At 31.4% G+C, this 15,540-nt stretch overlaps 1 protein-coding gene across 1 annotated transcript; it reads left to right on the top strand.

Moving 5' to 3' along the window:
* Positions 1–6,275: 6,275 nt before the first annotated feature.
* LOC132737432 (zinc finger and BTB domain-containing protein 14-like) lies at positions 6,276–14,387 on the top strand. The gene is made up of 2 exons (XM_060724719.1): positions 6,276–6,623; positions 12,084–14,387. Exons 1-2 carry the CDS (start codon positions 6,586–6,588, stop codon positions 13,033–13,035), a joined length of 990 nt encoding a protein of 329 aa, XP_060580702.1. The 5' UTR covers positions 6,276–6,585; the 3' UTR covers positions 13,036–14,387.
* The last annotated feature ends 1,153 nt before the right edge of the window (positions 14,388–15,540 follow it).

Genomic DNA, 15,540 nt, shown 5'->3' with positions numbered 1-15,540 from the left:
TGTTTTCTTCTTCTTATCATTTTTCTTTTTTCAAGTGTTTAGTTGAGTAAACACTTCCGTGCAGTTATCTACACTTATATACAATACTAGTTAGATAGAATAACACTATTGAGGTATAATTAACTATCTGCAGTTATATATAAACAGTTATGAGTGTGCATGTGCGCGCTTGTGTGTTTAGTTTTGTTAAACTGGACCTTATGAACGAGTTACGATTGTACTAGAAGTGTCCTTACTGATAAGTTTATCATTAATAATCACCTTTTATGCATAAACATGTTTACATTTGCCAATTTTAGACATGCCTCGAAGTCCGTCAATAAAATGATTTCCTTTACTTTGATGATCAGGCCGATGAAGCGATTTTTTAAACTGTATGAAGTAGAGTGTTGAAAAAGATACTGTTTAAAGGGAAGTAATTATTCAGTTATTCAAACATTAAAGACAACACTATTTATCTTTCCCTTGCAGCACCATTTCCGATTTTACTATCATCTTGCATTATCCCCCTTGTGGGCAACATTGACATGAATCTGCTAAAACTTTTAAGCAAGCATAACTTAAAAAACGACACTATCTGTTGAACCCAAATGAAATCAAGTACAAAAAAATGTAATGATGTTCTGGTTACAGCGCCATAACATACACTTCAACCAAAACATGCTCGGGACTGATTTGTTTGATCTATGTCAGAAACACAAGCCCGAACCGATTTATGGAGCGGATTCGATCCTTAAGCAACGCGGACACGCGTTTGTTAGGCTTCCACCCTATCACGCAGGCCTCAACCCAATCGAATTAATACGACCAATATGGAAAGGTTGTCGCAAGGAAACTAGATTAAAGATGGGCAGGCTCTTGTGAATGATGTCATTGAGGATATCGCCGCTGATGACAGGAAATCGTGTGTCAGACATGTGGAGGTCGAAGAGAGCAGGTACTATGCATCCGACATTGCTGTCGATAAGGAGATGGACAGAATATGCTTCATGATTGATTCACCAGATGAAGATACGTACACATCCAACTAGGGGGAGTTCTCCGTTACGACCGACAGCGCCAGCTCGACAGAGTGCCACGGAGAGTGAAGACATTGTTTAAATAGCTAAAAATTAAATTGTAACTTATTATATATACTATATATACTATAGCATTTTCGAAAATAAAATCCATGGAAAAATATATGAAAGAATGAAACAAAAAACCTGAAATAAAATAAAAAGTTAAAAAAAGGCTTAATAAAAATAACTTTGTGAGATTTGAAGTTATGACCTTCCGCATGCAAAATAAGCACCACAACCACTACACTAACAGACCAGATAATATTCTCTCACCTTTTTTTCTGGTGGTGCGTTTGCGTATATGGCTTTGCCCGGCCACTTTCCTGTAATTTGTTTGTTTCCATAACCTTATACAGCGTAGGGAACGTGTTACAGTATCGCGTTTTTCGGTTACAGTATAGAATTTTCAAGATGGAGGATTATTTGTTGGGAGGACAGGTAGGTGATTTTTATTCCGGTCCATACTACAAGTACATTAGTTTCTAAAAGATGTTTTTGTGCTTTGCTTGTAAGGAACATAATCCGGTATCTAGTCATATATTTCTTCAGACCCTGCACAACAGACTTATCTCTATATTGTCATATAAATATGCAGATTTGACAGTTTGAAAATTTGAATCGAGAGACCAACGCATTTTTCTGCAATTTCGACATTATTTATGCATGCCTAGAAAAAGTAAATCTGCAAAACGTTAGTCCTTTATGTTAGGAAACGTTTATTAAAGTAAATGACCAGTTGAAGCTATTTTCCTGTTCGTTAAATGCGTTTGAAAAAATAAACAATGTTACAGTATAGAGCGAGGTAATTTGTGCAGGGTTACAGCATAGACCTAGCGATTTGTATCCGATTTTGTTACAGTTTATACCCAGATTTCGGTTACAGTTTAGACTTCGATATTTTCTATATATAGTAGGTAAAATGTATGAATGTTACATAGACTTAAATCTCAGTGAGCTTTTTGGCCCGATGGCAATTCGTCCGTCTGTCGTACATATGTGTGTGCAATCTCAACCGCTCTAAATGTGATGAAATTTATATGACTTTCTACCAATTAAGTTGTTCAATGGTTTCGGTTGCAATCGGGGAAACGAAAACCCAAAACATAGATTTTGAAAAAAGGCAATGTTTAAAGACCCTTCTCATCTCGAACCAAAAGCATTCAAATCAAATCATGATCATGGCGTCATTTCGAATGCTTCTTTGTTGAAGTTACGATTATTTTGTCATTATTAAATTTAAAGTCTTTTTATATTTATTTCAGACATCCTGTATAATAGCAGTTTTCAATTTTCTGAAAAAGAAAATAATGTTGAAAGTTAAAGAGTATAAATTAAGGTCAGACAATAACAATATTTTCTCTAGTGAACCTGATGGAGGTACATAATAGTGGCGCCGTCGACTTCAAATCATCATTCATTTACTGCTGTTGTTGATATCCAATCATGACTTTGGATTCTTTGTATGTGAGGAATCTATCAAGCTAATTTACGGAAGGTCGGTGGTTCTAGTCAGGTGCCCGCTCGTGTCTTTAATGTTTCACAAAGCGTTGACGGTAGCTTGCAGTTACCACTACCGTCCATGAACAGGTTTAATCAAACTGAGCCTGCAACATTTTCATGTTTTCCGTGTTGGACTTCTGTTTATTTTACTAATAGGCATTATTTTAATGTGTAATGATATGAAGCAATAATCTTTCTTCTCTCAATACAATTCGATAACAGTTGCTGTTGTTGTCGTGAAAACATTCCTTACTTAGGACATTACTTATTCTGCAAAAAGTCTCAAGTAAAAAAAATAGCACACTATAACTTTTCTGCTGAAGTAAAAAAGTAATACAACCTTTCAAGAATGTATTAAACAGAAAGGTATGAGTTATTTCATAAAAATAATGGATACACGAACTTCGTTTGAAATTTGGCAAGTATCTAAACTGTAACAGAAATCTGGGTATAAACTGTAACAAAATTGGATGAAAGTCGCTAGGTCTATGCTGTAACCCTTCAAAATTAACCTCGCTCTATACTGTAACATTGTTTATTTTTTCAAATGCATTTTACCAACAGGAAAATAGGTTCAACTGGTCATGTACTTTTATAAACGTTTCTAAACATAAAGGACTAACGTTTTGTAGATTTACTTTATCTAGGCATGCTTAAATAATGTCGGAATGGGAGAAAAATGCGTTTGTCTCTCAATTCAAATTTTTAAACCGTCAAATTTGCACATTTATGAGACAATATAGAGATAAATTTGCGGTGCAGGGTCTGAAGAAATATATGACTAGATACCGGATTATGTTCCTTACAAGCAAAACACAAACACATCTTTTAGAAACTGAACCGCTAGTATTGTATGAACCTGAATAAAAATCACCTACCTCTCTTCCCATAAATAATCCTCCATCTTGAAAATTCTATACTGTAACCGAAAAACGCGATACTGTAACACGTTCCCTATGGTGTTATAGTCGATGCCCGAAAGAGTTGTATATCACATGCATTTCTCTCCCCTGATTTTTTGGTCGAATCTAACATTTCTATTATCTTCAAATCAGCTGATAAAAAACTTTTAGATATATAAATTATGATATTTTAATATTTTTCTTCACTGTTCGGAGCAGCTTCCGTGGCCAAGTAAAGTTACTTAAGGTCGCTGAATTAAAATCACTTGCCAGTCACCGCTGTGTGTTCAAAACCCATCAGTAACTTTGGATTCTTTCTTTTATAAGGAAGATATCCAGCTATCTTACGACCACTTAGGTACATTATGCTTAATTTCATATTTTCAATTCGATATATTGAATAATGATTTGGTGGAATAATCCTTATCCTTATCTTAAAACAAGGACTATATATTGTAAAGTTCACGTAAATTATGTGTATGTTGTATATTTTATAAACAACACTAACTCTTCATTAAAATAATGATTTAATTTTAACATGTTCCCACTTTTGTCAAGGGAGCATGTCATTGAAAAAAATCGGGGAATTAAAAAGTGTTCCACTCTTTATTAGTGTAATTATTTCATGTTGGTAACTAGTGTAATAATACATGTTTTTACTTTAAATTATGCTATACTTTAACTATTCACAAGAAAGAAATTTACATAAGTATTTGACTTTCTTTTTCAATCCTGTATTATAATTATCATGTTGTTGTGACATAATTGAACATGTATATGATTGAAATATATGAAATAAATAGTGTTTAAGCCAAGTGCTGCGTTCATCTCAAAAGTGTTCGGGACTACATGAAACTGATATGACGCCAAATAAACTGTGACTTTAATGTTGTTCCATTTAATAATTTAAATATAAAAAGAAAAATGCATTTACAAAAGGAACAACTCTGCGACTTCTATTTTTCATCCCTAAGCTGTTTACACATAACGAAAGTTCTAATAATAATCACATTTCAATTAAATGTAAACTATTTTGTAGTCAAAATATTTCTATGCAATTATTTGACAGTCACCATTATAATGGTCAAACTTTTGAAATATGTTTCTAATTTAACTCAAGGGCGAATAACCATGCGCATAATGTCATTTTAACTTTGAAGCTTTAATTTCAACATTCAAAGAGTCGTATAATTACATAAAACTCACATTCATAGATTAACATCTAAACACATAAATGAATATAATTTTTCCTATTTTGGTGAGACATAACAAAAGACTGTTGTATATATATATATACTATATATTTGACGCATTTAAAGATATATTCAGAGACAAAGATGATCTATGTCTCTGATATATTATGCTCAAATTTGATATTTTGAGAAACATTCAAAGTTATAATTACTATACAGTCTCTTTTTGAAACGTAAAATAAAACTCTTTTGAATACACATATAGAAAATATGTAACAGTTTAAACTCTACACACTACAGGTAATCACAGTAAAATTACATAGTGTTAAAAATAAATTGATTCACAGCTTCCAAAACATAGTTTCTACATTCACTTATTCAAATTAGATATAGTCAATACACTAAAAGTATTTGACCCAAAGATGAGGTTAGTATATCTTTAAATAATGTCATCTCTTCACCTTGGTTGAGTTTCTTCCTCCAATTTGCACATATACTAGTATGTCAAAGTAAAGTAAAAATTCCAAGATAAAACTACATGTATTCTAATTGTTTTGTTGTCGCTTTACCGCGTGGCATCTCTAAGTTGAGGAACTTCCTGGTGTCGCATGGCATGGCCATATTTTGATCCTAAAAGTAAACAATGAAACAAACTCATAGAAAAAGGAAACATCATAAACATCAGTAAGGGACTTTTAGGAAGGATTTTAACAAAAGTTGACCGCTTATTAAGATATGAATTACCACGTTCGTGTTAAAACAATTGTGCGTAAAACAGATTTGCATTGTACAGGAGAAAATAACGCGAATTTGTTTCTATATGAAACATATATTCTTAATATAGAATATCAAAGACAGTTAAACATAACATTTCATAACATAGCATTTCAAACATTGTTTTCGCTAGATGAATGCAAAATGTAATTTTAATTCTGATCATATGTACATAAAAATTATATTTGTCACTTTTAGTTCGTTGGTTTAATCATTTTTTCCCACATTTTTTACACATTTCAGCAGTACTTAATTTACAAGGAAATAATGAAACGTACATATTTCCGTTATAAAACAGTTTCTCAGACATTCTGAAATAATTCCACTTTCAATTAACCATCCATCATCAAAATATATTTAACAAGCTATCTATTTCTTTTATAATGATATTTAAATTAAAATTCTGTTTATTTGTTTTCAAAAAGAGAAAATAAAAAGTCAGTTAGAATTTCTCAAATTTAATGAATATTTTGACTCGTAGAATGGGTTTAATAGATAAATGATTGGGGTTTAAGTCAAAGACGGAACACGTCTAAATTACATGTGTCAAGTTGGCAAACACATTGTTGTCATAATTTAACCAGCGGGTTTCCACAAATTTCTTTTCAAATAACGCGATCAATTTTAATTCGTTTAAACCAACAGTTTCATTAACTCGAAAATTATACCCCTATCGTTTCATATAAAACCGCAAACCAATCGTTGCAAAATGACAATTTACTAAGCCACGCCTACTTGTCGATTCGCATCCTCAGCAGCTATTACTGTAGTCACGTGACCGGGAGTCGTTCACGGGCCGTTTAAGGCATTGTTAAAACGGTATTTAATTCACTATTATCAACATTTATTTCTCATTTTAAAGATACTTGTGGATTTAGATCACATTGTGGATAAAACTTCGGTTTCATTTAGATAAGTTTACTTAATAAAAGCCAAACTTCAGATGCTTGAATTCACTTATATATTACAAAAAGAAACTTAAATAAGTGTATAATTTAAGGCATTGCTAGGGGTATATATTTAACATGGCGAAAAGGTAACAATATTCCTGGATAGCAACGTGAACAAGTGAAAGACAACTAATCCGTTAAAGGACATTTGAATCGGATTTGGTTTTGATGCTTTTAAGAAGACCAAACTCAAACATCACCAACAATGGAGTGTCCAGTGTACAAACCAACAATGCCATTTAGGTAGGTTGAACAACGGTATTTACGGTATATTTTAGATTTCTACGTTTGTTTCGTGATAACTTGCGCGGTGTCGAGTTAACGACGGTTTTAAATTCCATTTTATGTGTTTAATTTTCATATTTGTATTTCTGATGTAATTAAAACGAATACAGTTTATTTTGTATTTTTGTGTTAACTTAAAAGTCATACATGTGTACAGGTACATGCCGTTTTAGCAAACCTCTGTTATTAAAAAATGTTAAATTTCATTTCTAAACGCGATATTTCTTAAAAAGCTTTTAACTCAATCCTTTTTGCATTTAATGTAATTATATATATTGCGTATATATGTTTGATTGAAATGAAATACATGTATTGTTTTAACTAAGTGAAAAAGGCCATATGTAAAATCATTTACACTTTTCTTAAACATATACTCTTCTTTGAGATGTAGACTTAGTGTATAATTAAGATGGCACTTTTAACAATTGCCAATATCACTTTTCAACATACAACATTTTTGGCTTCCGTACAAAGGAAAACATCGACAAATACGGGATTCGATCCAGCAAAAATAAGACTGTAAAAGGCCGTAGGTTCTACTTCGCCTTAAATAGGCTTGCTCAACATAACATACTCGGGAGATATGTCGGGTGGATATGTATGAACGGAAAGACAAGATCATTTAGTTTGGCAGCAACACCTTATTTTTCCCCATGGTGTAGAAAATAGTCTCATTGGCCTCCCGTGCATCAAAATAGTAAACATCACAAAAATTAACATACGTACATATTTAGTACCATTCAGTGAATAACTAAATTCAGAATTGAAAGGTCACCTTTTGGCCGAATATTATCTTAAAAGGTATGAGTGTTGACATTTCCGGGGTCCGTACCTTTCGTGCTTGAAAGGGCGGATTGACCCTCATAAGGCATAGGATACCTGCATAGTTTGGACGGAATATATGTTTATAAACTTGTTGAAAAATAAATATATGTTAAAATTACAAAGAGCAAGATTCAAATACTTTAAATATTTAACACCTAATATATCGGATATGATAAATTAAATTCCACAATTGTCATGTTTACTTGTTTATGTAACTGGACACACACATATTAAAAAAAATATTTTTTGGTAATATGTTATGATGTAATGAACTGTTATTAGGGACAAAAACAAATCAATATAAAACTTTAAACTCAATTTACTCAAGTCATACATATTGGCGTATATAATTTATTTCACTGATTAATATGTTTTTAAATCTTTGGCATTTTATGGGCACGACTCCATTAATAATAATGCCAAAAGGTCGGGATACCGGGCATACAAAATCCTGTTAGGGCATCCTTATGATACAAAATCACAACAAACAAATGTAACAAACTGTATTAATTTTTGGAACAGTGTGTTCTAGAAAATCATTTATCAAAGCTCTTCAAACAATACTAGTCTTTTAATTTTTCGTTCACAAAATAGTCAATTTTCACAAATGTACATAAGCAACAACTAAACATTGACACTGTAGGGCGATACTAATATATTGATATTTTGAAATCAAAACAACCCTATCTAGAAAACGACTTTTATTTGTTTGTTTGATTTTTGTTTGATTTTGGTTTTACGTCACACCGACACAGTATAGGTCATTTGGCGACTTTCCGGCTTTACTGGTGGAGGAAGACCTCAGGTGCCCCTCCGTGCCTTTTTTTTCAGACACGAAAGGGCACCTGAGTAGAACCACCGACGTTCCGTAAGCTAGCTGGATAGCTTCCTCACATGAAAGAATTCAAAGTCCCTGTCGGGATTCGAACTTTTATTTGTACATGGGTTTGAACTATAGTTTGAATATATAAACTAAAAATGGAATAAATGAAACTTCTTAAATCTACTTTTGTTTGCTTAATTAATTATTCGAACATGTATACGGAATAAACATGTATAATAATGCGTGAGGATTGTACCGTTTAGTAAATACCTATACATTTTTGAAAGAGGAGCGCTTTGCTAAATTCCGTTAAAATTATACAAAATATTACATAAACGATTACATTAAAATAATAAAAACACGTAACTACTACTAATATTTACGATGACAGAAAATATTAACAACGGGTACTCGGACAATGTTATAAAGAGATTTACTTAAAATTTGAAATATTTTTACTAAAAATACCCGTTATATCAATTATTATACATACATGTATGTGTAATAACTATTTGTGAGCAATTCATTGGCACTTATCTATATAAAACTGAATAAATTATAATAAAATTGAATGAATTAGAGTTTTCGTAACTGTAAAATTTCTTTGATATTGATGTCTTTTTTAATATTTAAAATGTTTTAATTACTAATAAGACACAATTGATATTTTTTTTAAAATTCACACTTAACACGTTGGTATATCTTCAAAGTTCGTTGTATATTCAATCTAGAAATTTTTGTTCAGTCATGAAGTACTAGAGATGTAGAAACGAATACGAACGAATATATGCCGTTTTTAAACTATACTAACACTTACAATATAATGTTCCTATAGATTGATTTATACCTAGGTAAACAAGTTTTCTTTTGTTTATATATTATTTGAATTTGTGATACACCTGTTACACGTGCAAACACTCAATTTCGTGCAGGTAACGTGGAGGCGACTGCTTCGAGCTCTTGAAACTTAACAAAAAACTTAACAAAATGAAGTGCTTAAAATCTGTTCTTGTCGAAAAAAAAAATGAAAAATTCATTACATTTAATAACAATAAAACAAGATCACTTTTGAGTACAATTGAAATAATCAAGAAAGAGATTTTATATATAAATTTGTTTGGCAAAAATAAAATATTAAATGAGGATGTCGCACAAATTGCATGATTTAATTAGGTGTAATATCGAAGATTTGGCATGCCCTAATAATAAAATCAGGACGTACTGTAACTGCAGAAACAAACCTATATCATTCATCATCAATTTTTATCCATTGAAATTAAAATTCTACCGACATTTTAAGTTTTTTCTTGCAGTCTCAGTTGCAGCTTTCGTGAGAAATACAGAATTATAAAGTTGTCACGAGTTATGACATTTGGGGTCGTATTACATAGTTCCATTTTTTGGTTCTGCGTTTCGTACAAAACCTTTAAATTTTCTTTATAAAAAGGAATACAAAATCGATTTTTTATTGCATCAACATAATTTTAGCCGTTGCTTTCTGTTGACCAATACAAGATTGTTTTATCTGCCTTTTTATGACAACATAAATGTGATCTTTCAACCATTCGGTATATGGTTAAAGCTAATACACAGCAATTTCTTTCCTTGTTAGAAAATTTTTCTTAATACTTTTTATATTTATTTTCAATTATTAAAATAATATATTAACTGACAAACACTTACCTGGGCCAGGTTAGAACAAGAGTAGATTACATACGAGAGTTGTTCGTAAAGTTGTGTAACTGTATAATAAAAAATAACCGCTTTAGGGAAACATTGAAAAAATTACAAGCTGACAGTCATAGCTAATAAAGACGATTTCAATAATTTAATTTAAAAAAGCACAAGTACAAGAGTTGCGTATTTACATGAACTTACAATATTGTTCAATTTTAAAAGTTTGCAAAAAGCGAAAAATGACTTCTTTTGCGCCGTAAAAATGTGTAACATAGTTAAAGGAATTAAATTTATGATATTTTAAAAATAATAATTAATGAAAAATATTAAAAAAATAATTTTGACGGCATTGACACAACAGATTTAATCTTAGAGTGGATCTTTTAAGTCTTAACTAATATCAAATTATTAAAGGTGAAACATGAAGAAAAGTAATAACTCCGTCGCCTCCGTGGGTTCTCAGAAAATCACTTGGCCCCTCAAAAAATCTATGGGTTTGAATCTTACATCGGGCGCATGCGAAGAACATATCATTAACGATTGCGGAAGGCAGGTTGTTGTTCGAAAATACTAATATAATTATCATTAACGTAAAAATAAAAATGATAATTTATCATCATCATCATCATTTTCAAAATTTAAAAAACAACTTTTGAAGATATATAACTTTATAAACTTTAAGCAGGTTATAAACGACATGGCCGTAATAACTATAATTTTGTTCATATGGATAAACAGGCAATAATGTATAAAGCTTACAATTAAATTAGACTATTCTTATATGTTTATGAAATATCACATACACGAAACATTTATGGTCAATATTTAAATGTACAATTTTCTATCTAAAACATGTAAATAAAAAAGAAGAAAAAGAAAAAAATATCATATTAAGCATCTTTTAAATTGTGTAAACTGTATTGTCTTTTTTAAATATTGAAAAAAAATGTAAACTGTAATTTTAGATGTAAGCCTACAACTGTAAGAACATATTCATTGAAATAATATAATTTTAGAAGTAATTCTTATTAAGAAGTATTAAATATGATTTCTAAACAGTATAACCATTAGCCGCCTGGTGAAAATTAGTTTGATATTGTTTTAAAAACAAAAACAAAACAAAAACATTGATATATTATGAACACATGTACATAACTATATATATGAAATGTTGTTTTTTTTTCTTTCCTAGACAGATATATCTGATAAGATACTTGTTGCTTGTCAGACAGAAATCATAAAAGCCGAAGGCTTCCGTGTGTATGTTTTCCAAGTTCCACTAAGAACCACATACCTGGAGAATAATTGCGTAATGAATAGCCACTGATACTATAAGGGCATGAGTTTTGAATAGTGCTTTTTAATCTTGATTTAATGTCTCTAAACTTAACATACCTTTCTATAACCTTACATGCCTTTCAACAAAAATGACTAAGCAGTCATTAAATAGCAATTAAGTTCACTTTAACATACTTTATTGTTATATATCTCCCAATAAATCACCTGAAAATACGTAAAATCACATCAAAATATAGGTGGATGAGTTCGACATTACAGTGGTTCCCCCAGGTTTACGGTAAAGCCGTTCCAGGCACTTTTATTGCATGTATCTGAACAGATTAACAACGTGAAAGCACATTCGTTTTTGAAAACAACTTCTGTGGCCAGTCTGACAAAAAGGAAAAAAAGGGAAAGAAATAGTTACATTGTCAAAATTTTAACATAGCACTTACATTGATACATGCATATTCACAACAACAATGTACAAAACATAATTTAAGAATGGTACATATAAAACGTAAAATAATCATAAGGCATTGTATTTTAAAATTTACAAACCAGCTTTGAATAATTCATTTTTTATTTTAGAAAGAATTAATTTGTATGGTAAATGAGAAAGTTATGAGAATTGAAAAATAAATATCTAAAATAATATTTTGCTTTCTATTCAGTATCATTCATTTCTGTTTTGTTTATTCCATGTTTACGCCTTACTGGAGTCATCTCTGCGTTGTTTCTTACTTTTATTTCAGTTGTTCTCCTCACTTATCTTATATTTTCATTTATTAAATAAGATATTTTTCTATTTTCAGGCCAATACCAGTTTATGGCCAGAGAAGTCAGGTTTGTTCCCCGGGTACCGATATTCCAACTGCGCATGCGCAAGTTCCTGCAAATTGTCACGAAGACCATTTAATGCTCGCAAAGCATATCAATTTGATATCACAAATGGGTCGCTTGAGAGCACTTGGCGAATATCAACTAAACCATGCGGGCCATCCAGGGAATATACCAACCGCTCACATGCTTCCCGACGTAAATAAATTCAGTGTTAAAAATCTGGCAATGGCGGGCAATATTGGACAAAGTCAGGCGATTCCTGATTTGAAGGCGCAAAATTTGCAACAACCAAAACTGTTAGATTTCGACGTTACTAAAAATCATTCTGACATGAATTTGGCGTCACATGTAAATCCTGTTAATTCTGTTATTGACAGAATGACAGTTCCGGTGATAGTGTCGTGTGCAAATCCGTTTACGTCACAATATGGATACGGCCGTAAAGTGTTTCCGTGTCCGCAATGTCGTTATACTACCGACAGAAGGAACAATCTTAAACGGCACATGCTCACAATGCACCAGACATGCGCAAAGACTCTAGAATGTTGTGGTATAGTATTTGCCACTAAGGCCTCTTTAAGAGAGCATGCAATGATTTTTCATTACCATGGATACACGTGTTTCTATTGTGGACGTCGATTTTGCCGAAAAGCGTTACTCAAACGACATCTTTCGGTTCACAATGGTCAGAAAGACTTTGTTTGCCCGGTATGCGATTATGCCACAAGTCATAAAAGTAATTTAGAAAGGCATAGGAAAGTTCATTGCAGACCGGAAGATCGGAAACCTGGAGAAATGGAGTGTGGAGATGAAGAGGAAATGACTTGGAGGTCAGAAGGTCACGTAACAGACGACAATAATAATCAGAACATTTTAAGTAGTTCTGATGATGAAAATGAAGAGATTAATGTAGACTCTGATTAATTTTACCGGTTTTCTTTAAAACAATTCTGTTGATGCAATTCGAACTATGAGCTGTGTATATACTGTTGTGTATAGGTGGTAACATGGTAAAGAAACTGATATATAGATCGTTACTTGTTTGTTTTTGAATTCTTTAGACTTTATTATCTGTAATACACATACTTAAATTTACTTGAAAAAAGCCCTTCCTTCACTCTTTTATACTCAGACAATGCCATATTAATGATGATGATGACATCATCACCAAAAGCACCATCATCATGATCATCATTATCGTTTTTATGTGTGTGAAAAGTCAAATTTCATGTTATTTCTACATAATGATTCATTATTTAATTCCTTGTCTGTATCAATCGTTTTACCATTTGTCTTGTAGCGGCATTGGCAACATATCGTTCTGACCTGTGCTTCTTATTGTCGGCACTTAAGTTATTTTACCTTGAAATTTTTTTAACTAACCATAGATTACATCTTTTTTTCACAATTTTATATCTGTTTAAAAAAATGATATTTTTCCTTTCCATAAAGTTAGCAAGTTGAGAGTTTATAATATTAAAAGCAATTTTCAACAATTTATCTAGGTATTTGACGTTTTAATGGAATCGTGTGTCTTAAAAGAAACTCTTTTTAAGTAATCAAAAATATTTATTTATTAATAAAATAGTGGTAAAAAAAGTTATATGTAGCAGACACAACTTCAATAAAAAAATCCATCGGCGATAAAAATATATTTCAAACAAATGTTTTAGATTTTAATGGGGAGGGGTGATTTTGCAACATGCGTATATACGTAACATGAAGCAATAAAAGCGTTGGTGGCAATTCTAAATGCAATATGAAGTGGCAGTTGGAACCGTGTGTTTCTTTGAAAATTAAAGACAATAAAATAGGAGAAAAGGAAATGATTAACCTACAATTTACAATGTATCCGTGCAATCAGTAAAACATAAAAATAATTACATTAGTCTGGGACAAAGTATGTCAAAGCAAAATAATACACCTTGGGTAGTATACGAAAAGTGTCGTTAACAAAATGCATAAAATTTTGTAGACTATTAATCAGCTAATTTTGTATCAAAATTAGTAGAATTGGCTATCTTCATTTGACTTTAAAGATTTCAAAGGCTGTTTGGCTCACAACAGACATGTTTGACACAGTGACGCAGTTTTATCTGACCCCCTTTTGGCGTTTTATTTTTTTCGTCGTTAATATATAATATAATTATATATGCTGCGGGGTTATTGATTTGTAGGTAATTATGGAAAATGCTACATTTTATAGGTATATGCTTTATGAAATATATAATTATGTACTTTATCTTTGAATAAATTTTAAATTACATTGAAGATTTCTTAGTACTTTATAGTTTTTTCTTCTATTATTTATTTTTATCTATTTTATATTCTCGTGAACAGAATGTCTGGTGTATTGTGAGCATGTGCCGTTTAAGATTGTTCCACACTGAAAAAGTGACGGATGTGCTTTCGTTTCCTTTAGCAAATATTTGTTGTAGCATTTCTTGTCAACTTTAATGCTCAGTCGTAAGGAAGCACATTTGAATATCTTAATTCTTTACCAGTAGAATAGTGTCATTCAAGCCCACCTCGTCATGCCAGCAGAAATGTGTCTGTACAGTTGGGTATAGTCTACTAGATTTTCTTGCAGAACAACAATGATTAGTTCCAAATTTATAAGTGGCAAATCTATAATAAACAAAGCGGTAAAAGGCTTGTACAGCCTGCCCAGTAACAATGCAGAAGCTGAAGGTCTAGACCAATAACTTGTCTGCAAAATTTCAGATCATTCGCTTACTACGTCTTTTCCAGAATGACTATTCTAATCAAAGAAACACAAGTGGAAAAGCGTCGCAACGCACCAAAATACCTTTGAATTTGTTCTGAGTATATTTCTTAAATATCTTTTGCATATCTTCCGGTTAAAAGTGCCCAAATTGACCTATGTAAGGAATTCAAATCTTTTGGACCGCGGTGTAGTTTCTTTAAGTCATTGCAATTTTCTCTCTTCTCAGTGAAATATATATAATATTTACCAAAATAACATAATATATATTTTTGTTTTCATTAAGGTTTTTACTTTTTCTAAACAAAATATTTGTAAAGAGTTCCTTAAAGTTATTTTTCAAAGCACTTGTTCTGTTTATGCTGCCCCACGAAAGATCTCTTGCAGCATATCTGATACAAATTTAGTACTGATAAAATATTACATTGTATGACCGATTTTACAACATATATAATTATGTCGCTTAATAAAATGCATACTCATTGGAAGATGCATTTTTAAAAAAAAAATATTATGAATGTGCATAGAGTAATGAAAATGAAATTAAAACTTATGCTGTAAAATGGAACATAGGATCAGTTTCACACATAACATCTGGCTAAGCAAAACTATAGCAGTGAATTGCGCACAGGGAAAAAAATTCGTCGCTGTAAAAATGGCAATTTCTACCCTTTACTTAACAGTGACATAAAACAAAATTGAAT

This window comes from Ruditapes philippinarum, unplaced genomic scaffold (genome assembly GCF_026571515.1).
Source record: "Ruditapes philippinarum isolate M1 unplaced genomic scaffold, ASM2657151v2 ctg657_1_1_1_1, whole genome shotgun sequence".
NCBI classification, from domain to species: Eukaryota; Metazoa; Mollusca; class Bivalvia; order Venerida; family Veneridae; genus Ruditapes; species Ruditapes philippinarum.
This window is presented reverse-complemented; position numbering and strand designations above follow the sequence as displayed.

Coding starts and splice junctions, on each gene's coding strand:
- LOC132737432 (XM_060724719.1), top strand. CDS start 6,586: ATGGAGTGTCCAGTGTACAAACCAACAATGCCATTTAG. Junction 6,624..12,083: donor AAACCAACAATGCCATTTAG/GTAGGTTGAACA, acceptor TTCTATTTTCAG/GCCAATACCAGTTTATGGCC.